The 25,489-nt window shown below is 41.5% G+C and overlaps 1 protein-coding gene across 4 annotated transcripts in view; it reads left to right on the plus strand.

Annotated features, from left to right (window-relative positions):
- Dock5 (dedicator of cytokinesis 5) overlaps positions 1 to 25,489 on the plus strand; it is a 191,603-nt gene that overhangs the window by 31,336 nt on the left and 134,778 nt on the right. For 2 of the 4 annotated variants that reach the window (XM_013514062.1, XM_005373711.2), the window contains exon 2: positions 15,090 to 15,173. In XM_013514062.1, coding sequence (XP_013369516.1) covers positions 15,090 to 15,173 — 84 coding nt within the window. Of the gene's footprint in view, positions 1 to 12,414; positions 12,435 to 15,089; positions 15,174 to 25,489 lie in introns of those variants that run through there. The other 2 variants (XM_013514069.1, XM_013514065.1) reach the window with 2 other exon arrangements.

Genomic DNA, 25,489 nt, shown 5'->3' on the forward strand with positions numbered 1-25,489 from the left:
TTCCTTCCTTCCTTCCTTCCTTCCTTCCTTCCTTCCCTCTCTCCTTCCCTCCTTCCCTCCTTCCCTCCTTCCCTCCTTCCCTCCTTCCCTCCTTCCCTCCCTCCCCTTTCTTCTGCCCATTCCTGGCTTTCTGCAGAGGCTGTTTCCAACCTGGGACCTGCTTGTCTTTAGAAGCACACAGCTCACCTCAGCGGAAGGAAACTGTGGTAGAGGCTGAGGCCCCTCAGGATTCCCCTGGCACTGGCAGAGGATCCCGTTAGGTTTCCTCTCCCATTGGTCCTCTCCCATTGGTAGAGAGGCTAAAGCACATGAAGAAATTTGCCCCAAAGTGTCTTCCCAACATGATGCTTTTGACAACTACCCACCCGCCAAGGGCCCACTGGGTAACTCGGGTCACCTGCCCTCTGACCCCAGTGGGGTAAGAGCTGCTTGCTCGGCTCCTGCTCCTGCTCTGTGACCAGCTCAGGCTCCACTGCAGCCCCTGCAAAGGCTCAAGCCATCTTTGCCTGTCTCCGTGACCTACCCGTGGGCCAGCATTGGAGTCTGTGTTCTGGATCTGAGTCCCTTGAAAAGAGTAGATGTGGCGGAATGCTTTATGACTGAGAAAGACCATAGGGGAATATTTCTACTCTGGCCAAAATTGAGACATAAAAAATAAAACAAGGATGAATGGAAAGAGCAGCCTGCAATTATTGTCAAGAGAAGTAACTTCATGAACATACATTAACATGACGAGATACAGGTCCATTTGGGATTATTGGGGTGACTATTTAGATTTGTCAGAACCCTCCAAGATTAAATTTCGGTTAAGTAGAGAGGCCTTGTATTTCCTGGGTGAAGCACTGAATTCATGGCCCATCGAAGCTCGGGCTCATGATATCAGAGGGATTCCCTGAGCAGTTGCTGAAATGTTACCTTTTTTGTCCAGCATTATTTTGTACAGCATTTACCACCTTTCATTTTTTTCTGTTTTATTTCCTGCTATCTCTCACAGCTAGAACAAGGCTAGATTGCAGTCAGTTCGTGTTTGTTGAGTGAATGAAAGTCATTTTCGCCTTTAGCATCCCCCATGCTTCCTACATTTCTATAATATCCTTGAATATTTAATATTCTTTGTAACATCCACATACATACAAATGTTTCTGCTTTACCCTGTGGCACCTGTTATGGACATTTTTATATCTCTAAGAAAACAATAAAGAAATGTGTCATTCTGAATCTCACTCCCTTGCAATTGGAAAAGGTACTAATGAACTGAGAACAGACTGGTGGAGAGAAACCTTTATAGGTGAAGTAAGATGGACAAGAGCCATAGAGGTCAGAGAAGGCTCCTGTCTGTATAATTATACATCTATGTGGTGAGTCAGTTTTCTATCACTGTGATAAACTACTGAAGATAATCAACTTATAAAGAGGAAAGGTTTTTTTGACTTGTGGTTTCAGAGGTTCCAGTTCATAGCCAAATGGCTCATTTATTGAGGGACCTATTGTGAGGCAGGACATCATGCACAGGGCACCATGAGCAAAGCTGCTCAACCAGTCATAGCCAGAAAGTAGGCTGGGGAGAGTAGGGGAGACAGGGAGACAGAGAGACAGAAACTGAAAGAAGATTGGGGTTTTTACTGCCTCCTTAAAGCACACCTCCCATGACTTAACTTTCTCTCACTAAACCTCCCCTCCAAAACAGTTCCTCACCTCCTAGTAGCTTCAGTACTTGGGGCTTTGGAAGATACTTCAGATCTAAACACTATTTAAAGAAAATGTTACTATTTTTAGTGTCACTGCCTGACCCTTGGCCACCTAGACTTGCTCCTTAGGCAACCGATGTGAAGAAAGTTCATTGTCAGCAGCTTAAGAATAAGAATAATAAGAAACCTAGTTAACCCAGTACACAAATGGACAAAAGACTTGAATAGACATTTCTCCATAGAAGATATGCAAAGGGCCCATAACTATAGGCAAAGAATCTCAACACCACTAATCATTAAGGAAATGCAAATTGACCCTGGTGAGGTGAGGTATCATGATCCTCACACCCAGTAGAATGACAGCTATCAAAACAGCAGAAAGTAAGTACTGACAAGAATATGGCGAAACTGGATTCCTTGTGCACTGTTGGTAGCAGTATAAAATGGTACAGCTCTTGTGGAAAACATGGCAGTTTAGAATTACTATAGATCTAACAATTCTACTTCTGGGTAAATTGAAAGTAAAATCGCAAGGAGATGCTTGGTTGCTCCTGTTCACAGCAGGATTATTTATAGTAGTCAAAAGGTGGAAGCTACCCCAGTGTCTATCTGCAGATGAATAGATAAGCAAAATGTGATATTGTACATGTGATGGAATATTACTCAGCCTTAAAAAGGAGGGAAATTCTGATAAATGCTACAGCATAGATGGCCCTCAGGGATGTTGTGCTAAATAAGCTTGTCACCAAAAGGCTAATGCTGTGATTCCACTTTATGAGGTACCTTGCTAATGAAATTCATGGTAGAATGGTGGTTGGCGGAAGCTGGGGAGAGCGGGGACTAGGGAGTTAGTGCATGATGGATATGGGGCTACACTTTAATGGAAGAAAAAGTCGATGTTGGCTTCACAACAGTGGTAATATGCCTAACAGCACTGAACGGTACACAGAAAATAGTGACGATGCTAACTTCTATGTGTGTTTTAGCACAGTTAAAATTAAGAAAAATGAAACGTAGAAAGAGGAGAGAATGTGCTGAGTATGTGAACAGGCTGCTTTTGCTTCTGTTTATTTTTTTAAGTTTTTCTAAAAAAGGATCACAGGCCGGGCATGGTGGCACACCCCTGTAATCCCAGCACTTGGGAGGCTGAGGCAGGAGGATCATTAGGAGTTTGAGACCAGCCTGGGCTACAAAGTGAGTTCAAGTCCAGCCTGAACTTCACAGGGTGATCCTGTCCCAAAAAGACAAAAAATAAATAAATAAATAAATAAAGAGATCACATTGCATACTGACTCAGCAGCCCTGACCCCAACCCCCATTCCACCACTTTTAAACCATTTAACAACATACCATGGGCATCCTTCCAGGTCGGTAAATACAGACCTGACTCATTCCCCTACAAAAGGTGAGTAATTATCCAGAGGACACTGTGATACATTTCCTTTTTCTGAGCCTTCGGGTTATTTCCAGTTTTGTTGCCCCTGTAAGACAGTGTTTCAGTAAACAGCTTTATACACATTTCTTTACACAGATGCTCTGATTTCTGTTTAAATCCCAAAATAATTGCCAGGACGGATAGTTTTCCAAAAAGTTGAGAGCAGCTCCCACTCACAGCAGGCTTTATGAGAGGTCTGCCGGCCACCTCCTGCAAAGGGCAGACATTGCAACCTGCTTGTTCAAAGTGGCATGCTGGGATTTTTCAAGCTTCTAGTTAGGAAGTTGAGTGGGTTTCTTTTGTTTTGTTTTGTTTACACACTTATTGGTTGCCTGTAAGGAGCCTGGTTTCTTTTTCTTTTGGGGAAATAGCTACATATCCCAGCACTGTTTACTAGATCATTTTTCCCATTAAACTGCCTTCATTATATGTATTTTTTTACTTTTCTAAACTATTTGAATTCACTGGCTTATTTTTTTTTAAATTTTCTTTTCTTTTTTTTGGTACTGGGAATTGAACTCAGGACCTTGCGCTTACCAGGCAGGTGCTTGTGCCACTGAGCTATATCTCTGGCCCTATTTTTCTAATTCTGTGTCAGTGTGCAGTTTTTTTAAGTGGGTGGAAACTTTATGAACAGTTTCAGTGCCTCAAAAGTAACATCTTTTGCTGTTTTTCCTTCTTAAATTTTCTTGTCAATTTTCATATTCCTTGCGAATTTGTAAGGCATGTTGTTCAGTTATCTTTGAAAATCCAGTTAAGATTCTGATCATCTTTAATTCTGGCATATACAGATATATATGTATACCTCAAATTGCTTTCTATGATTAAGGAAACAATGTGTGCTCAACATTTTCAGCCAAACTATAAACAAACACATGATACTGTTCCTCTACTATTCCATAGCAATTTATTGTGTAATTTTGCAGATATTTTCTGTACCTTTGAAATACATTTATTTAACAACAAAAAGAAATGAAACATCATGTACATATATTACAGTATGCCTTTTTTCCCCCTTAACAAAGGTTATGGGCATTTTATCAATAACTTAAATATACACTATACATATAGGTCATTATGTAGCTTTAAAATAAGCATGGGTTCAAAACAAGTTTCACATAGACAACGTCTGTCATGTCTGGAGAGCAGTTCCATTTGAAGGAGAAATGTAAAAAAAGGAGCCTGAAGGTAGCTCCGAGAAGCTGTTGCTCTTTTATTGCTTGACTTGGGTGGAAGATACATGTATATCATTATTTCTTAATAACCCAACAAGATATGCAGTGTATGCTGTGCTACTTCAATGAATTCTTTATTTTAATATGTAATGCCCATTTCCAAAAGAGCCTCTAAAAATAGATACCCGTATTCCCACTAGCAGTTTTACGGAGGATAGCCTCCCTTGCCTTCCCAACCTTTGGTAACCACGTACTTTAAAATATTTTGTTACTTTAATTTCCACTTTATTGTGTTGATGAAGATGGACGTTTAAAAACATGCATTCATGGAACATTTATATTTCTTCCATAACTGGCCTGTTTTGTGTTCTTTGCTTGTTTCCTCTTGAATAAAAACCGTGAGGCAGTTGTTGATTGTTGTCTTGTTTCGTACATGGGGGGAGAGTGGAACAGGGTAGACATCTGAGTTTTGGGGAGGAAGAAAACTCTAGGACGGCAGCAGCGGGGCTGGAGAGGGACGAGTCTGAGATAACTGTTAGGAGTCAGGCCTAATGATTTAAAAGCAGAGTTCACAGTCATCTAATTGAAAAAGACCCATTGTCTTCTTTCTCCTTCCTTCTGCATACTGTGCTCTCATACACGAAAATCTTCACTCTGGAGCAGGAGGCTGGACTGAGGTGTGAGCGGGTGTGAGATGTGTTTCTGTGATCTGCATCCCTTAGTCATGATGGCTCTTGATGGTACGAAGAATTCTCTGTTGCGGCTCACAGGGTGGGAGAAGTTGGACCCACTGCTGTTTCCATTAGGAACCCACTGTAGTCGCTATCGGTCACTGCTTACCAACTACTCATTATATTGAGTTATATCGAAATAAAATACCAAATGCTAATGTAGAAGAGCGGTTTTTATTTTCAAATGCCAGAAAACATGCAAGCCCAGATTTCTGGTTGGAAACATGCTATTTTCCTGTTAACATTTAGATTGCGTTGTAAGTTAGATGGTTATACTTTATGGACTATTTTTTCTTTTTATGAGCACTCATGCCTAAAATACTTTATTACTTTGTGGATAACTCAGAAGGCATGTTGAAACTGCAAAAGTTTTTCACTTTGCTTTTTGTTTTCAAATATATTTGAAAATAAAGTGGAATTTAGGTGAATGTTTAATAATATAAAGTGATCCTCAGGAAATACTTTCGGTGAGATTTAGATTTTTCACTTCTAAGATTAAATCATAGAAATAATGTATTTGCCTTTCTTTAGAAGTAGAAATGAGATTGGGATTTTCCACATGTGTGGATTGAATTGGTTCCAACAAATTATATCGCAAAAAGGAAATTTTATTTGGTTGCTAAAATATGGATACATGAAGAAAGTAAATGAAAAGGATTAACTCCTTATACACTCAGATACTTGGTGTTTGCTTTCTTATTTGATTGATCACTTCTCATATGAGTTGTCATTATTCATTTTTTAATCATTTATTCATTTAATAATCATCTGATTTATTTTTGTTGGTTGCATTTATGTGGTACTGAGATTTGAACCCAGAGCCCCATGCATGTTCAACTTGTACTGTTATCTCCGAAGCTACACCTTTAGCCCCCTATTCATATGTTTTTATTCCTCTACTTTTCAGTTTTTAAAAAATATAATTGAACATAAAGTGTAATTTACGATAAAGTTCACTTATTTTGACTTTGAAAAAATTGTTTCACCTTGGTCATCACCCCTGTCTCTGGAATGAGCTATCGGGTCTTACACGGGTCACTTCATTTTACTGGCACTAGAGTTTCCCTTGAGGTCTTCTGAAGATCTCTAAAATTAAGATAGTAGTTGTATAAAAAAAAGTTTCTGTGGCAATCACCAATGTCCTTTTGGTTAACAGAAAAGCCATTTCTGTTAACAATGATTAAAAGTGAACCTGCAGACCTAGTTTTGGGTATGTCCACTCTGTCATTTACCCGGTGGTGATAAAGGTAGTTAACATGTGCCTTGTAAGGATTTAGTGCTGTATGTTTATTATCCCTTACTCATCACAAGAACCCTGTGTGTGCAATGCTGCAATTCTATCTGTTTTACAGGTAGGAGGCTAAGGCCCCAAGAGGTTAAATTACCTTCCAAAAGAATCACTAAATGCAGAGCCAGGACTTGGACATAGGCCATGTGAGTCCGGTGCTGGTATGATTAACAGTTATGTAATACTCCAGACCTCTAAATCTCCCGGTGATTGTTTCTGCAGCTGTAAAATGAGGACCATGTTAGCGCTTGCTTTGCTGGTTTGTACGAGGCTTGGAGGTAGGAATGCCGAGGATTCTGTCTGAAATGTCCCTAAACCAGCGCGGTCAGCAGAATTCGGGGCTGAGGCACAAGTACAGACCCTCAGGCCCCTTTCCTCAGGTACTGAGTGCGAAACCCTGAGGTGAGACCCCAGAAATCTGTGGTTTACCAAACCTTCCTGGTGGTTTTGATGCCTGGTAAAATCTGTGATCCATTGGTATAATACGAAGGCCTGTGTTCATATGCAATAAGTGATATAAAAGGGGCGATTGGCATCATTTTGAGGGGCGTATGTAGGAGAAATATGTTGCTCACTTTTATCCTTTTTGTTGTTTTATTACAAGCAATCATTGTTAGGTAGAATACCCCTTCACAAAACGTCACGTTATTGAGGAGGAAATTGAAGTCTAAAACGATTAACTCACTTTCTTGCGCAGCCAGGATGGTAGATTGTGGCCAACTGCACAGCGCATCTACAGTAAGTGACTCTGATTTTGCTTAACCTTGGTCTGGCACTTCTCAGCTTTATACGCACATGCGCGCGCACGCACAGGCGCATACACATGCGCAGGCGCATGAGGCTTCAGCTTCCTGGTTATGAAGCAAGATTGGACAAGTGGTTTCCCAGACCTCTGGTTTCTGGCTTGCTCCTCGCCTGCTGCTCTCCTGCGTTCATCCTTCTCCGCCAGGTGCAGGGTTTCTCCCTGCACTTCAGTAGAATGGGGCTGTGGGGTGCACAGCAAGGACCCTCCTGAGTGCGACCCATGGTCTTCAGGGAATCTGGCCCGAGCGTGTCATAGACCCAGTCAAAAGTTCCATTTTTGGATGGATGTGTTTACTTCTTGTCTGTCTACCTATGTCTGTCTGTCTGTGTCTGTCTATCTATGTCGATCTGACTATCTATCTGCATTGGTGTGTTTTTTTGTTTTTTGGGTTTGTTTTTTTTTTTTTTTTCTGGTACCGGGGATCGAACTCACAACCTTGCACTTGCCGGGCAGGCGCTGTGCCACTGAGCTAAATCCCCAGCTCCTTGACTATCTATCTGTACTGGGGATTGAATGCAGGGCCTCACACATGCTAGAAAAATGCCCTACCATTGAGCCTCACACCAGTATTTTTAAATTAATGGGTTCTGTAGCCTCGTTGGGGATCCTTCTTTTTTTTTCAGTGAAATGAGTTTCACTGAGTTTCTTCTCAGATTCATGCACATATGGAGAAAATAGACACTGACTTTTTTTTTAACTATCAATTGAAAGTGCTTTTTCTAGATTCCACAACAGTTTTTAGCTTTTGTCTTCAGATTTTCTGTTCCTTTATAGTGATATCTGTCCATAATCTGAATGCAGGAAGGTCAGCAGAATCTTAGATCTCCCTTTAATTTTAGATGGGAGGCTGGTATGATGGCATACACCTGTAATGCCAACATTCTGGGAGACAGAGGCAGGAGGATCAGAAGTTTGAGCCCAGTCAACTTATCAACTTAGCAAGACCCTGTCTTAAAATAAAGATAGAAAGGGTTGGGGATGTTGCAAAGTGTGAAGGCCCTGGGTTCAATCCCCAGTACCAAAAACCAAGAAAGCTGAGACCTGTTTAATTTTCATTTAATGAGAATCTATACCAAGAGTAACCTGATGACATACTTTGATTAGAGGGAAGATTCTGAAATGGTTAGTTTTTCTCCATCATTATAATTTTCTTTATTTATCCTTGGATTTTTTTTCTCTTTTATGTCTTCTGTTTTGCTTAACAAGAAAGAGATCAGTTGGAAAGAATGGAGGCTAATAGAGCCTGTGGTGTGGATAACATTAGAATGGTAACTTCTGGGTTACGTCTACACTGGCTGCATGATTGAGGTATTCTGAATAATGGCCTAGTTCCTCAGATGCATCTTTGCAGAAAGGCCTGGAAGGGACAGCCAAAAAAAATAGTTAAAATATTAACATGTCCCCTGACCCAGGTGCTGATTTTTAAGGGTGAGGTCTGCGCTTAGCTGCCTGCAATCAAATGGCTTTGCTGTCGTCAGGGTTACCTGCATGCCTTGGTCCAACAACCCGTACCTTGGAAGACCCTTGAGGCCCACTTGTTGTCTGCTCTCTACAGACCCAAGTGATTCAGTGCTTGTCGAGTGACTTCCACTGGCTTGTTACATCCTCTGTCTTTGGGGATGTAAGTGCACCATGCTCAAAGTGGGAAGCTGGACAGGGAAAAAAGGGGAAGAGGGTAGAAGAGGGTGATGCCCTTTATTCAGGGCTTGCCAGATGTTAGTCATAGTCTGAGGGGCCCTGCAGTAATTCTGCTTTTTGGGTTCTACAAAACTGTATGAATAATGTACTGTGACCTCCATTCTTTAGATGAGGAAGCTGTGGGGTGGGGGGAAACTCCCCTTGTTGGTAAGACCACAGACTTTGTAGTTCTGTAATTTCGAGCTGCCTTGTTTCAGCTTTCCTCCTGTGAATGTTTTGTGTAAATTTAATCTCAATTTAAATGAGATGGCTGGTCAGTAGTCACTTGGTACCCATGAGCCAATTTATAAACTGTAATTGAATTTATATCTGAGACATATCTATCAGGTTGAAAATACCCAATGCACAAACATAGATAATCCTGAACATAAAATTTCTAAATAATAAATTGGCCGTGAGGTTGTGGGTTTTCGTAAGTGGTTTGGACAGTGAAGACGCATGTCTGGCTGTGTGTTGGTGGAGTGTTGTTGGTGACAAGTGGTGCTTGTGTCCTGGTCTGATGGACCCTGGCCTGGACTAATCTATGCAGAAGGTGACATGGTCCTTTCATGGCACAAAGATGGGTTTGGAATCTAATTGTATTTATCAGGCTAGAGCCATAGATTTTTGCTTATTGATATGAAATCTACTGTTGAATATAATGCAGTAATCCTTGAATATTATAACAGAAGAGCAAAAGTAAATAAAAATCAGCTTGGCTTTCTAGGATATCATGACATTAAAGCCAGGATGAAGATCAAAGATGAGTTGTGCCTCTTTAGTTTTTGTCGAACTAGGCTGAAGCTAAGTAGATCAAGGTACTAATGAACGAGTAATTTGATCATCTTTTACAAATTCTGAATAGTGTTCAACACAAATTGGGACCTCCTGTATTGGCTGGGACCTCCTGTATTTGCTGGACTTTCTGTTGTACATTCTATCGGATGATTAACACAAAAATGCAGTGTTGCAGTTATTCTTCAGGGGGTTGTAATTTGGGGATTCGTGAAAGAACTTAATTCATTAGAAGATTCATTACTAATAACATATATAGACTTCTCATGTTCAAAACTGATGCTGTTAGTAGCAGATAAATCTGTTCTCTTGGTTTCTTACTGCGTAATCGCAAGACTTGGGTTGGATTTTCTTCTCTTCTTTTGTACACGCCTAGTTTAAAAGAAAAAGCCAAATCACAGATTTGGTAAAATGCAAACAATTTCACATTTGTAGACATAGTGTCTTCTTTCTGTAGCTCTGCAAGATTACACTTTCCTGATATAAACAGTAAGCTGCTTAGGGAAGAATTCCAGCAATTTGCCTTTCCCAACCTTGCACATAGCAGCCAGCGAGGCAATTTATGTACAGCGACTCCCTGTTCTTGTTTAATTTCCTCAGACAAAACAAGAGATTGCAGTGGTGCCTGCCGGTTCAAAGCAGCACAGAGTGTTTCTCTGGCCTGCATCTTCACTTCATGAATCGGGAGGTTGGAGCCAGAGGGCCTTCAGAGTCCACCTGTCCCGTCTTTGTTTCACTGATGACAAAGTGACGTCCACATGGACTCAGTAAAAGTTTTGCAGTGTCTAAGTACTCAAGCTGAGTCTTGAATTATGTTTTACGGAACCTTAAGGTTTTCCTTGATGTCCCCTTCCTCTGGCTTTCTTAGTAGTAGTTACTTCCAGTCTAGGATGAAAACGTAACCTACGAAAGTGCGTTAATTGTATTCCTGTTTTTAAAATAGCAGCAGGCGAGCAGACAGTGTGACCACCAGTCACTGTTGGTGTGACACAGCCAGATTTTTGGAGCTAGGATTCTCATTCAGTGAGAGAAGCAGAGGCTTTTCTCTTTCTTTCTAGGGGCTTCGAGGACATACTCTGGCCATTATGGACCAGCCTGGTCAAATGATGAATGGACCCGCTTTACTGAGCCCGGCTGCCTTCGAGCTGAGTTTAACCCTTCTGAGCAAGTCGCAACTTCCTAATTAAACATTGCAGTGGCCTGACATCCACTCTCTACAGTTACTGTGATATGTGTAACTATAAAACTCAGCGACAGGATGAAGCATAGGGGATAGGTGCTAGAGTGAAGAGTTGGAATGAATAGACAGTGGCTCTAAGTGATTGGAATCTTGTTTGTATTTCTGCACAGAGATACGAAATAGATCGTATAAACTGTGTGACTTCTCTCTCTTGTGAAATACGTTGTTGAGGTAAATCTCTTTCAAAGCTTAGGTTGGAAAACCGTCCTTTCTTGTGTGATAAACAGAAATCAGCCGGAGAGGTGATTTTGATATCCCTTTCCTGAGCAGTAGGAAACCACGGCTGTCTGTTTGGATGAAAGCAGAAGTATGTTTGAGTTGGAGGGAGAAGTGGTGAATAACCGAACCACTGGGTGGATTTGTAGAAGGAATACAAATATTGTTTTAAAAATATTCTGTTTAAATTTATTGTTGTACCTGGAGTCCCTTCAGCGGGTTAAGCCTGTGCATTGTAACGAGAAAGATGCAAAGGGATGTGAAACCAGCTCCCTATTCATGAGGGGTTTACTTCTAATGGGTGGCAGTCACACAAGGTTATTGGTGAGGACAAACCCCGACTGCGCTGAGAAGGGGAGAGCAGTTGTGGGAGCTTAGAGAAGAAAGAGTTCATACGGGGTGACGGGGAGACGGTAGCCGTTTGCTAAATTGTGAATGTGAGATTTGGAGTGTTACAAAGAAAAAGCAGGCTGTGGTTAAATTCTGAGTTTAGCATAGAATTTAGAGGAGAATATAAAAGTCTTGGCTAGAGAGGTGGGTGGAATTTGGCAAATGGTAGAGGCAAGCATGAATAATTAAGATCAGGACAGCACTTTGATTTCAGGCCTACAAATAAAGTTTCTAAGGAAACACATTGGTCTTCAGTGTGTGTGTGTGTATGTGTGTGTGTATGCATTTCCTTTTCTAAAAGTTTTTTAAAATTTATTTTAAAAATAAAAGGAAAACATATTAACCAACAGACATCCATTTACAAAATACCATAAAAACAGTACAAGCAATACTGAATTATAGATAAAGTGGTGTTACGTATTGATAACAATAACAATGGTTGTTGTATTGATATCTTCAAAGCGGTTTCTCAGGAAAACAAATAGAGACATGCAAGATTGATCAAATAAGTAATCATTAGCTGTTAAGCATTTCCAATAACCCTTGGTACGTATTTGGCTTGGAGCTCCCAGTACAAGGTGCTGCCTTTTAGAGCTTCTGCTTACACTGCTGGTGACTAAGAACCAGGAAGAGCTGAAGCTGGTCATTACACAACACATTGTGACACACTGACCTCACTGCTTTCTATTTCCATCTGCAGGGGGTCCAGTGGAAGGAACCATTTCAGTGATGTTAGTAAGGCCGGGGGGGTGGGTGTCGTTGATGTGAAGTCTGTGTTTTCTTTAGAAAACATGGTATGTACTAAGTGGGCAAAACATTTGACTCAACTAGCAATTGAAGGAGTTGAACTGGAGTGGAAAAGCAGCTGCAGCCGTGGGTGAGGCCTGTTAACACATGAACAGGTCTAAGAGCCCAAAACTACCGCCTGAGTTCTGTGCAGTTTCAACTTCGCTCATCAGCCGGTCTTTATTCTGAATTCACAGCTCAATAGTGAGTAAGTTCCAGCATAAGTTTTCCAGCCTTATCTGTGCCGCTGTTTGGGTGACTTTCTTTGTAAAGGAGAGGCCACTGGCACAGAGGAGGCTGGCGGTGTGCTCCTTCCCACTCACGTACTGTGCTTGAGCTGTGGAGAAGCAGGAAGCTCCCCGACTGGCAGTGGCGGGGCCGCTGTTCTCTCTTTGCTCTGTGACCCGTGTGAGAGATGCACATAGACTGAGTGAACATACTCATGCTCCCTGGGCCCGCAAGGATGGGAAGCATCGTGGGCTGGAGCTTTGTGCATGGAAGGATCCAGATTGCTCATCAGTACGGTAAAGGCAAGATCTACTTTAAAATAAAATAATAAAGTTTCGAAGCATAGTTTGCCTGCCATAAATCCATATACTTTAAGTCTCTGATTCAGTGATTTTTAATAAATTCACAGAGTTGTGTAATGATCACCCCACCCCACTTTTAGACCATTCCCATCTCCCCAAAAAGCTCCTGAATGGGTGGCTTGCTCAATCACCATTTTGCTCTCCAACTCTAGGCAGCCGATAATCCGCTGTACTGTCTAATAGATTAGACCATTTCAGCACTTCGAATGAATGGAATCATAAAACACATGGTCATTTGCTTCTTTTGTCTTTCATTTAGCATATTGTTTTTGAGGTTTAGCCATGTTGTAGAAAGAATATATATATTTATATATACATATATATATATACACATATGCCTTTTTATTGCTAAGTAGTGTTCCACTGGATGGATTTATAGTCCACCCTATCTATGGATTCCATATGCATGACTTCAGAACCAACCAAAGATGAAAAATATTTTGGAAAATGTTGTGTTAATGAGCATGTACAGATATTTTTTTCTTTGTCATTATTTTCTTCTAATGCTTTACATAGCACGTAAATTGTTTTAGGCACTATATGGAATCTAGAGTAGATTTAAAATATATGAGAGGTGTGTTTAGGTTATATGCTAATACTGTGCTATTTGATATAAGGATTTGAGTATCTGTGGACTTAGGTATTTCCAGGGGTCGTGGAATTAATCCCTTGCTGGTACCGAGGATGACTGTACCCTATTTGGTACCGAGGATGACTGTACCCTATTTGGTGTATGCAGTCATTAGCTGATGAATTGTTTTTACTTTTTGGCTCTTGTGCATAATACTACTGTATTGGTTTCCTTTCCCTCCTGTAACAAATTGCTACAAGCTCAGTGACTTGAAACAAGAATTTATTATCTCACAGTTCTGGAGTCCAAACTTCTGAAACGAAGGTGTGGACAGACTTGAGTTTCCTCCTCAGGTCTCAGGAGATCCCATTGCTTGTTCCTGCCAGCATGTAGTGTTTGCCAGCCGTCCTGCCTGTGAAGCCAATCGCTCTAATGTCAGTGCATCTCTCAAAACTTGTCTTTCCTAAGGATACCTGTGACTGTGTTTAGGACCCACCCTGAGAATCGGGGAAAAGCTACTGACTGAGATTCTTAACCACCTGTTTTGCCATATAAGGAAACACACAGCTTCCAGAAATCTGATCTGGGTATCTTTTGGTGGGGAGATTTTTAAAAATCCTCCAATAGTTATGAGCATTCAGATAAGGTTTTTTTGTAGACATATTTTTTTCTCTTTGGAGCTACATAGGAGTGAGTAGATCTGCTGGGTTGTATGGTAAATTTACGTTTACACAGCCATCAAACTGCTTCCAAAGGGGCTGTCATTTTGCATTCCTGCCAGCCTGATTAGCTGTAGTTTCTCCGCGTTCTTGCCAAGTGACTGGGTTTTTTTGTTTGTTTAATTGCAGCCATTCTTGTGGGTGTGAAGTGGTATCTGATTGTGGTTTTCATTTTTATTTCCTCGGTGACTAATAAGGTTGTATATGTTTCTTGTGTTTATTAGTCACATACAATTTTTGGTAAAATATCTATGCACAGCGCCTGCCCCTCAGCGTTGGCTTGCTGCCTTTGTTGTAGGATGTGAGTCAGTCTGCTGTTTTCAGGAACCTGGACCAGGCGTTGCAGTTGGAAGGACCATGATGGCTGAGATCACCTTCATCAGGAAGTGCTACAGCACTCCCACGCCCCAGGGTGTTTAGGACCCGGGCAAGGTGCTGTCCCTGCCCTGTCCCCTGTGTTAGTCTGTTACCGGAGGGTACTCCTGTGTGACTTTTTGGCCACTAAATACTGTGTCAGGGAAACGAATAGATGGCTCTCCTATGTCCTAGGGATTATAAAATTAGTGTATTTCACACTGTAGTCTGATGAACAAAAACCTTGCCAACAGAACCCCACGGTGTATACACAATAGCCTGGGTTTTTCTTTCATAACGCTTATCCCAGTTTTAATTAAAGTTCTTTCTGTGATTATATATTTAAATATCTTTCTCACCTACTTCCACCCCTGACTATGAAGTTCTGTGGGGACAAGGATCATGCCTCTGTGTTTTTGTCACTCTTTCACCAGTCTCTAATGGCGTATGTGATGTAGTAGGCAGCCAGTCGATATTTGTCTGATGGTGGAAATGAGGCTGTTTCCCCGTGGGTGATTCACAGGAAGCCATATCATAGAGAGTTGTTTGTTGACTACAGCGTTCAGTGCCCCCTGTATGTGCCGGGAAATCACATGCATTCTAATTTGCCCTTTCTTCCTCGTTTCCAGTGATCTATAACTACAATGCGTCTCAAGATGTGGAGCTCTCCTTGCAGATTGGTGACACGGTGCACATCCTGGAGATGTACGAAGGTAAGTGTGGATGGCCCTCTGCCAGACAGCGGCAAAGGAAAAGCAGCGGAGGTTACTTATTAATAAGGCACTTAGAGTCACATTAACATGCTTTACTTCCTGAAGCGGTGCTCGTAAAAATCCAGGCGATACAGTGTGTATTGAGAGTGGTTTCAGAACCCTCTGCTATGAGCGCAGACATGTCTGTTGAGGCCGGTGGATGTGGGAAGGATGCTCTTTTTGTGCCCCAGCCTCTGGATGCAGAAGTCAGCGGCAGAGTTGGCTCATGGGGACACTCTGGGGACACTGGGCTGCCGGTAGCTGGAAGATGTGTTAGCGCGGAATGTTGCCAGGCTGGGGGAGAGTTGGTAACGTTGCTGAGATTCTTTCAGAAAATTAGGTCAGCGCTACTGCAGAAAGTCCTGCTTGAATATTTCCTCTAATTAGGCCAGGCTTGGGGGATGGTTCCGGTTAACCTGTTAGTGGTTGGTAGGGTTGTACGTAGGGCTGTTTATCTGGAAAGCACAGGTTGTGTCTGCACCCTGTATCCCACACCCTAGGCTTACAGCTTTCACTCAGGTTTTCTAAATCCTGAGAGAAGGATCTGTCCATGTGTCCACATTTCCATGCCAGCTCCCACAGCAACAGAAGTTTATCCAGGCCCCTGAAGTTGAGGGTGGAGGCAAAGAACACCTTTAGGGCCTGGTTATTTCCTGTGGAAGTTGGGGCAAGAACAAGGTGGGAAGCGAGGCAGACTTTTCTGGTAGATGCAGCGTGTCCGAACAGGTACTGCGTTTACAAGGTCTGGCTCCCCATGTGGGTGCTTGTGAAGCGGGAGTGGCAGAGTTGTCACTAGGTTCCCATGTAGATGCCTGGGCGAGGGCAGGGTGACACAGGAGGAGGGCACAGGAATCCAGGAGGAAAGGAATTAGAGTTTTCCCATGAAAAGAAAAACAGAAAAACTAAATCACCCTGCACAAGCGACTCTGCTTTTACTGCTGCCTTCCTTTCTTCTTTGGTGGAAGGCCAGGGTTTCGCATTATCCTTTTCCTTCCACAACTCAGTGTTAATCACAAAACTCCCAGGGCCAGGACAGGACAGGGAAGGCTCCATGGGTCTTCTCACTCCATTCTCTTGCTTCTGTTTTCATCCTGGTCATCTCAGGCCTGGCCAAGCAGCAATTCGAAGTCACTAAGGCACTTGTGGCAGCAGACTTCTCTTTTTGAGACTCCTTTGCTTATGGAAACCATCATTGTACCTCTTTATGGGACAAGCAGAAGAATATACTCTGTGGTTTCTTTGGAGGCAGATTTCCCCATTGTGCAAATAAAAAGCATTTGTTCAATTTCAGTGACTTTTCGTGTGAGCTGAACAAGAACATACAGTTGAGGATCCCTGGGTGCAAAGTTCTACATGTGATATTTACTTTTTTTTTTTTTTTTGTCTTTTTGAGACAGGGTCTCGCTCTGCAGTTCAGGCTGGCCTTGAGCTCACTTTATAGCCCAGGCTGGTCTCGAGCTCACAATGATCCTCCTGCCTCAGCCTCCCAAGTGCTGAGATTACAGGTGTGCGCCACCACACCCGGCCGACATTTACTTATTATCATTGTTGTTTTTTATTTCTTTGAAGGTATTGAGAATAATTTACTTCCTACCATTTTATTATGAAAAATTTCAGACATGTAAAAAAGCCACCATTGTTTTATAGTGAATATCTACCTGTCATTTATATTCCTTTTAATTTTTATTTTCATTACTACATGTTGTAGTACATGAGTTTATTCCTCATGGGGGGAGGGGGTTGGTATATGTACCTAACACTTTTTAATTCTTTTTCATCCCTTCCCCCTTTTTCCCCCTCTTGGACTCCTTCCCTTTTACAAAAGGTCTATCTCCTTGCTTCCTGTTATCTATTTTTCATTTTATTCTTTAATTTATTTATATTTTAGGTTCTCATATAAGAGAAATAGTGTGCTATTGAAGCTTGCGTGTCTGACTTATTTCAGTTAACATTATGGTCTCGAGGTGCGTTCATTTTCCTACAGATGACTCATGTAAATTAGTGTGACCACTATGGAAACCGATGTAGAGATTCCTTAAAGAACTAAAGCTAGGGGCTGGGGATTTAGCTCAGCGGCAAAAGCGCCTGCCTGGCAAGCGCAAGGTCGTGAGTTCGGTTCCCGGTACCGGAGAAAAACCAAAAAACAAAAAAAAAAAGCAAAACAAAAAAAAAAAGAACTAAAGCTAGAAATTCCATTTGATCCAGCTATTCCCCTTCTAGCTATTTTCCTGAAAAAGTTAAAGACATCATGTTACATGGATACATGCATACCCATGTTTATAGCAGCACAGCTCATCATAGCTAAATCTTGGAAGCAATTTGTATGTCCATCAACAGATGAATGGATAAAGAAAATGTGGTATTTATGCATAATGAAGTAGTACTCTACATATAAAATTTAAATTTTAATTTTGTGGTCACTTTTTTCAAATTTGCCAATATTTTTCTGTCCTTGATTAGAAATGTATTAAAGCTCTTACTATGACTCCTGTTTTTCTGCATTTTTGTAACGATGTAAGTTGTTTGCTTTATAGATTCTAAGACCTATTTTTAGGTACCTACCAGTTTAGAATTGTTGGGTTATGGAATTCCAGCTTTTAATCCTGCTTTTTAAACCTTTTATCATTGTCTTCATCTTCATAAGGTTTCGTCTTATTCTATTTTGTCTGAAATTATAGCCAGCTCATTGGCGGTGCCAGGTCTCTAATTTCTTTTCTCCTGAGGCAGTCAGAAATGCAGCTCCAAGCCACTCAGACATTTTTGCTTAAATCAAGCAGGTCCCCCAAGAGGAAAGTAGCCACAAATCATGAGCTAGTCCTTTTAGATTTTGGCCTTCTGCAGATCTTCTGTTAATTCTTCATTGCCATGTTTGTGTGTGTGTGTGTGTGTTGTTTGGTCAGACTTTCCTAATTATCCTATAGAATGTGGCAGGGAAGAATGGATTTTTGTTTTGTTTTGTTTTTGTTTTGTTTGGTACCAGGAATTGAACTCAGGACCTTGCGCTTGCCAGGCAGGTGCTGTGCCCCTGAGCTCTATCCCCAACCCCAAGAATGGAGTTTTGATACTGACCTGACAAAAAAACAGATATTTTCTTTAGAATACATTACATTTTTAAAAATGTTATTTTATTTTTTGTTTCTTTTCATTTGAAATACATTCTTAAGATTCTCTTTTATTTTTATGGTAAGTAAATGAAGCCCCTTTTCCTCAGGATATATATTAATTGTACTTTTAAAAATTTTTATTGGTACTTGTTTGTGGTACATTATGATTACATTCATCATGGGGAGTTGCTTGGTGCATTACATGACATTGTTCATTTCTTTTTTTTAACCCCTCCCCCTCCCTGTACCTCTTGGTCCTTTCTCATCTATACATTTGAGTACATGTTTGTAGTATATGATGATCACATTCCTCCTGTGTACTTGAGTGTACATAGCACTTCCCAACCCCCTCTTTTTATATTGATCTCCTTTCCCTTTCCCCTCCTGTTCCCTGCTTTCAGTTCCCTTTCCCTGTGCCAAATAGTAATTTTAAGTGTGCTCACTCTACTGTACCAAGTGGTCTCACAGCAGACTACTATGTATTCCCAAAGGTAGCACTTCTTTTTTAAAAAATTTATTTATTACTATTATTGGCTTTTTAAAATGTATGTGGTGCTGGGGATCGAACCCAGGACCTTGTGCATGCAAGGCAGGAGCTCTGCCACTGAGCCACATCCCCAGCCCCAAAGGCAGCATTTCTATGGAAACAAACCAATGTGGTCACTGAACTTTATTGAACCTGCAGGTAAATGTCCATTGTCTGAAATGCTTGAGGCCAAAAGTGTTTTGATTTCAGACCTTATTTTTTAAAAAGTATTTTAGAACACTGGCATAAGCATAATAAGATACCTAAGGGCATAGGACCTGTCTCGAAACACAAAATCATTTATTTCTGATACAAGCTTTTGCATCTAGCCTGAAGGTAATTTTATACTGTATGTTTTCTCATGAAGTTTCAGCTTTTGGAGCATTTCAGATTTTGGATTTTTGGATTAGGGATTCTCAGACTACTAAATGTAAACACAGACATTCAAATATACCCATTTCAGATACCATGAACTTGAATCTAAAAAGTCTTAACCTCACCGTGCTTCTCATATATTACAGTGTGCACACAGTAGGCTTACAGGAAGTGCTGGCCCACTTGACAGCTGTGCAGAAATTCTTAACTTTATCAATCTGAATGCAGCTTTAGATAATGGTCAAGGAGCTATAGATCCTGCCTCCAAGAAACCAGTTTGCTGGCTGTGTCATTCATAGAATGCTTTCGTGTCAGGGGAGGCCACCAGGGCCTATTCTTTACATGTGGACATATGTCCAGGTGTAAATAGGGAGACTGAAAAAGAGCCCACATCATGGGCTTGCTGAGGTCAGTCACCACCAAATGGCATATCAGCTTTACAGAGAGATTATTATATTGAGTTATAATTTTTCAATAGTGTTAATATTACAGCATTAATTTTTAAACCAGTGCCTGCCCAGAGGCTCAGGGTTAAGTTCTTGTATCTGCTAAGCACTTAAGAGTTCTTGGCTGGAATCTCAAATTCCTTTAGTACTTTAGGCAGCCTAGGACTAAGCGAGGGCAGGAGAGCTTTACAAACATTAAACACCATGGAAATGCTGAGTAACAACTTGTGATCAATCCCTCCTCCCCTGTCCCGTCTTTACTTCAAAACAAATAAACACAATGGAAACACCCAGGGTACTGCGAGTTGGCCTGTAAGGGTAATGCTGGCACCATTTCTTGCTCCAGGGATTTTGTGTCTGGAAACTTCCTGTTAGTGACTCCCAGGGCTCTCCCTCTGTACTTTCTGCTCCACCCTGCCTTTGAGATATGCATACCAGATCTGTGTGTTCTTTTCCGGCCCTTGGACAGCAGTCCACCCAGACATAAAAAATTCTTTTCTGCCCGCAACCCACAACAGAACGCCACTGAAGACTCTCCTTGGGCTGTTTCCTGCCCTGTGGTTGAGTGAGCGATTCCCCAAGAGTGGTGTAGCGCTTTTGATGGTACAGCTGGCTCCCCCTTTACCTACAGGTGTTTGGCCTGCTGCTGTTGCTTCTGACACATGGATGCTCAGCAAAAGCTTGGGGAGTGCATGAAGGTGAAATAGGAGCCCATGGCCAGCTGACGTAGAGGAAGCGGTCGGGATCCCCTCCACAGAAGCCTAGGTGTCACCAGGCAGAGCTGCTTCTGCCCTCTAGGAGGGAAATGCATGAGGTGCCTCCACTTCTCTGTCCCTATAGCCTGCAGAAGGATGTGGTCAATGCCTCCATTTTTGTTTTTATTTTTACCGTAACAGCCTTACTGAGCTGCAACTCAAATCTATCCATTTAAAGTCTGCAATTAAATGATTATTGCTAAGGACCTCGTACCCAGAGTTGGGCACTGTCATCACTAACTAAATGTTTTAGAACATTTTCCTTTCCCCAAAAGCAACTCTGTATTCTTTAATCAGACATTCCTCCATCTCTAGACAGACACAAATCCACTTTCTGCTCCTAAGGACTTACCTATTCTAGAACATTTCATATAAATGTAATTGTGTCAGGTGTGGCGTTTCATGATTTACTTCTTTTACTTAGCATAGCGTTTTCTTTTTTTTTTTTCCCTTTTGTTTTTTTTCCGGTACCAGGAATTGAACTCACGACCTTGTGCTTGCCAGGCAGGCGCTGTGCCACTGAGCGAAATCCCCAGCCCCCTAGCATAGTGTTTTCAAGGTTCACTCACATTGTAGCACGTGTCAATGCTTCATTTCCTTGCTACTGGATGATACGTGTTACATGGATATACCACATTTTAGTTACCCATTCATTCTTCAGTTGATGGACATTTGAGTTGCTTAGACTCTTCAGCTATTATAAATAGACATATGTATGTAAAGTTTTCTGTGGACAGATATTTTCTCTTTTCTTGGGTAGATACCTAGAAGTGAGCTTAAAGTATATATGATAACTTCATGTTTAATCTTTTGAGAAACTCCCAGACTGTCTGAACTTTGGCTCCAAAGCAGGAGACCATAGTCCACGGGAGGGAGCTTCTGTCACCTGTGCCTTTATGACTCTGTGACCTCACACTGGCACTTTATTCATTGCTAGAAGAAGAGATACGTAATGGGCTGGGAAGCTATGTACTGTTCATTTCTTAGAGGTCCCCAAGAATTTGCCTTCATGATTATCAGGGAAGAGGAGTTCTCAGTGCCTTTCTGTGTCTTTGGCACTGGCACGTGCATAGTTGCCACCGTGTCTTTGCCAACAGAAGTGTTTGGCAACAAGACAGCTGTTCTCTCCTGAGTGTTCTTCCTTGCCCTAGACTCATGAGCATGGTGGAAAGAGCATGGGCGACAGAGATTCCAGTTCTAGTCCCTTGTTCATGCAGCAGTACTTGCTGAGCACCTACTATATGCCAAGCACATTCACTGAGGAAGAGATGTTCTGGCAGTGCAGTCACCTGAGTGACCAAGCAGCCTGTGAAGTGCTCCCAACGTGTGTACACTGGAGGAGGCGTCCACAATTACAAATAAACCACTTAAAGAAACAAAGAATTCCAGATGCTTATCAGCGCTATGGGAAAAAGAGGGCGGGGTTGCAGAGACCAGAGGTGGGGGAGGGGAAGAGAGAAGGAGGTAGAGAAGGATGTCTCAGGTAGGTCTCCGTCTAGGTTAACTATCCCTGAGCAAGGTGCTTCACCTGTCTTTGTATTACGGTCATTTCATCTAAATTTGGGTTGCTGTTTGACTGAAAACCAATAAAAGGCAAATGCTACAAAAACTACCTAGCGCCTGGTAAATAGAATGTTTCATCCTCTTATCACCGTCTAGCTTTCCTCCCCTGTGAACAATCAAACCCCAACACGTGTGGTTTCGAGCACAAGGTCTACTGGCTCCCCATGTGTAATTCATATCTATTGACTAACTTTTTTTTAGTTCCATTAACCACCACAAGCTCAAGAGAAATAGAGGCTGGTGACAGAAGTGATTTCTGGGGTAAACACAACACAGCTGGTCCCTGATGGAGCTAATAAGATGAGGTAGTGTTTCAGATGTGATTCAGGCCCCGCAGACGCAGGTACAGTAGAAAGGTTTACGTTACGTCAGGACAGTTTGTATCTCAGGCTGGCACAAAACACTTGGCCTAGCAGAGGAAATGGCAACCCTAAACAATTCAAAGAATCATCAGTGTATTACAAGGGGTCCCTGATGTATGCTGTTACCTCTTCTGTATAGAAGGAGGCCAGTTTTACAAGGTACCTGAATCAAATCCACTCCCTTGTCTCTATAAGAGTTGAATAACTCTTACCCAAAATGTGTGGAACCATAAATATTTTGAATCTCAGACTTCTTTGGACTTTAGAACATTTACATATATAAATGGAGTCCCATCTTGGGAATGGGACACAACTCTAAATGCAAAATTCATTTACTCATATACGTAACTGGAAGATAATTTTATACAGTATTTTTAGTGTACCTGCGTTGGGTGCAGCCTGTCACATGAGATCAGGTGGGGGATTTTTCACTTGTGTCTGCATTTCAGAACAGAAAAAGTTACAGATTTTTGACTTTTGGGTTAGAGACACTCACTCTGTAAAGAGGGGGAATAAACATGTATATGTTTTGAATCTCATCTTTTTAGGGCAGGCCTTTATGGATAGGTAGAGAGGGTGGAGTCATGGTAGGTAAATTACATGGAGATGAATTTAGTCTCCATAGTTGACGAAACTCCAGTGGAGACATAGAAAGAAAAGAATGCTTGTGAAGATTTTTTTCAAAATGAGACTGAGTAATCATCTCTCTGAGGTGTTATAGTAGAAGCCCTGCCTTGGGTTGTATGATGCAGTAATCTGTAGAACTTTGAGAATGGCTGATTTAAGAAGAGGGTTTAGGGGCTGGGGATTTAGCTCAGCGGCAAAAGCGCCTGCCTGGTGAGTGCAAGGTCGTGAGTTCAGTTCCTGGTACCGGAGAATAACAAAAAAAAAAAAAAAAAAAGAAGAAGAGGGTTTATCATTCTGCATGATTTTAACCAACCTGGTAGCCTCAAATTAATTATTTCTCCCTTCCTTCTCCTTCCCTTCTTTTCTTTTCCTCCTTTCTACCTATTTCTTTTTCTATCTGGTCAATCATCCCCAATGATGATAAACCAAATAAGACACAAAATGAAACAAACAAAAATTGATTTTGAAAATCAGAGCACATTTAAAAATGCTGTGATTTCATAGCACATTTAAAAGCTTCCTGGGTATAAGCTGCAATGGAGCATTTGATGAATTTGTAACTTCAGTTTACCTTTGTTTCCCCACTAGTCAAGATAATTGAAAGTATTGTAATTCTTAGTCCATACTGTCATGGTTATATAGTTGAGAAATAACTACCTTCCAAATTAGAAATGACAGCCCAACAGCCTGGGTCTTATGAGAAGTGCTGTGTACAGACATTTTGACATTATCCTTGAGAACAGCTTAGGCCATGTGGCATTTTGTCAAGTGCGCTTGGTCACTTCCCACATCTGTTTGACCTTTACCTTAAGTACAGCTTGTCAGCCTCCACTACTGGGGACATTTGTTCCTGTATATGTTTTTCGGAAGGTGTGTGTGGCATGAGGAGTGTATTTATGAAAAACATCCAAAACCAGAGCCAAGGAAAACTCTCATCTCAAGTGTAAGCTTTTAAAAAAGAAAATGCCTTCTTCTACTTTGAGATATATGTGAATGTGCTTCTGAAATCCATTTTTAAAATGCACATTATTTGGGGATAGGCATCTCTACAATCTTCTAATGTGGAAATTAGAACTCTTACCTGACTAGAAACCTTTTTCCTGAGTGGTACCTTCATTTCGTCTTACCATCCTGAGCTAATGCTTGAAGTTGACTCATTTGACAGCTGCCCATGAACCTAAGAAGGCAACCTCAGCCTTAAAAAGATGCTTTGAAGAATGCTTTGGAGGAATATTCTCATGAGATTTTCAGGGACCCACTAATTTTAGTCTCCAAGGATCTTGATTGGATCAAGGAGTTGGGAAGGGCACAAAGTGGTATAGTAGGCTCCTTCCACCTGGTACACCCACATGCCCACACCTGGCTGTCCTCATACCTCTGCCGAATCATTCATATTATTTGGTATGTAACTTTTGTGAATACATTAGGTATCTTAGCCCCATTGTGAAAAATAGTACATCAAACCACTGAAGGGCTAAGATTCAGTTAAGGTTTGATATAAAGAAGAAGTTAAACTGACTGAGGGCAAATGGGTGTATCTTTCTCTTCTTGCTTCTGTCAAGAGAGAAGTTAAATACATACCTGTGCTTTGTTCATAGTAATGGAAGAGTCTTCATGATCATTGAAAGCATGTAATGATGAAAGAATTCAAATAGTTAAATAAATAGGAGATACTCCATGTTCATGGATAAGGACACTTAATATTTTCAAGATGTTGGTTCTTCCTGACTTGGTTTTTGATGTAACACAGTTTTCCAAAGGAGGCAAGGTTCTTTCACTTTTCACATAGTTATGAGATAAGTTTACCAGTACCCCAAGTGTGTCTCTTGGAGTGAGCACTTTCTCAACTTACCTGCCTATACTATTCTTCTGCACAAACTTGCCTGTCTGGCTAGTGTAGGGAGTGGCTGAAGCTGGAAGTTGGTCACATGTGTGGGGCAAGACAAGGCCAAAGTGCCAAACTACCTCAGGCCTGAGAAAAACATCTTGCCTGAGACAGTTCCAATCATTAGTTGCTAGACAACCCTCTGCATATGATACTAACTTTGTAAAGAGTAATAATAAATGCCCTTACAGTGTTTGGGGAGTTCTCATCCCATTGAGAGAGATAGATATGAGAGAGAGAGAGAGAGAGAGAGAGAGAGAGAGAGAGAGAGAGAGAGAACGAGTTCCATCTGACCTCAGCTTTAAACTTGTCTATATTTTCTAAATCCCCTCACCATTTTTCCCCAGGACCACCAAGAGCCACGCCGGTTCACGGCAGGCTAGATGGTCTTGCTGCTGCCCTCATGAGAGATCAGGGTTGAGGCTTATATCCTCAAGTTCCTTATGAAAAAGGGGACCTCTTTACATTTTGCTTGATTGATTCCTTATGCACTTGTGCCCCAGTCTCATCCATCTTGCAAACTCATGCAGATGACAAAATCAGTACAAAAATGAGTTGAGGCAAGCTCACCGTTATTGCTGATAAAACGCACTCAATCCTGTCATTTCAGTATTGTTCACCTGGTTGGATAAGT

This window comes from Chinchilla lanigera, unplaced genomic scaffold (assembly GCF_000276665.1).
Source record: "Chinchilla lanigera isolate Chin_1 unplaced genomic scaffold, ChiLan1.0 scaffold00002, whole genome shotgun sequence".
Lineage (NCBI taxonomy): Eukaryota > Metazoa > Chordata > Mammalia > Rodentia > Chinchillidae > Chinchilla > Chinchilla lanigera.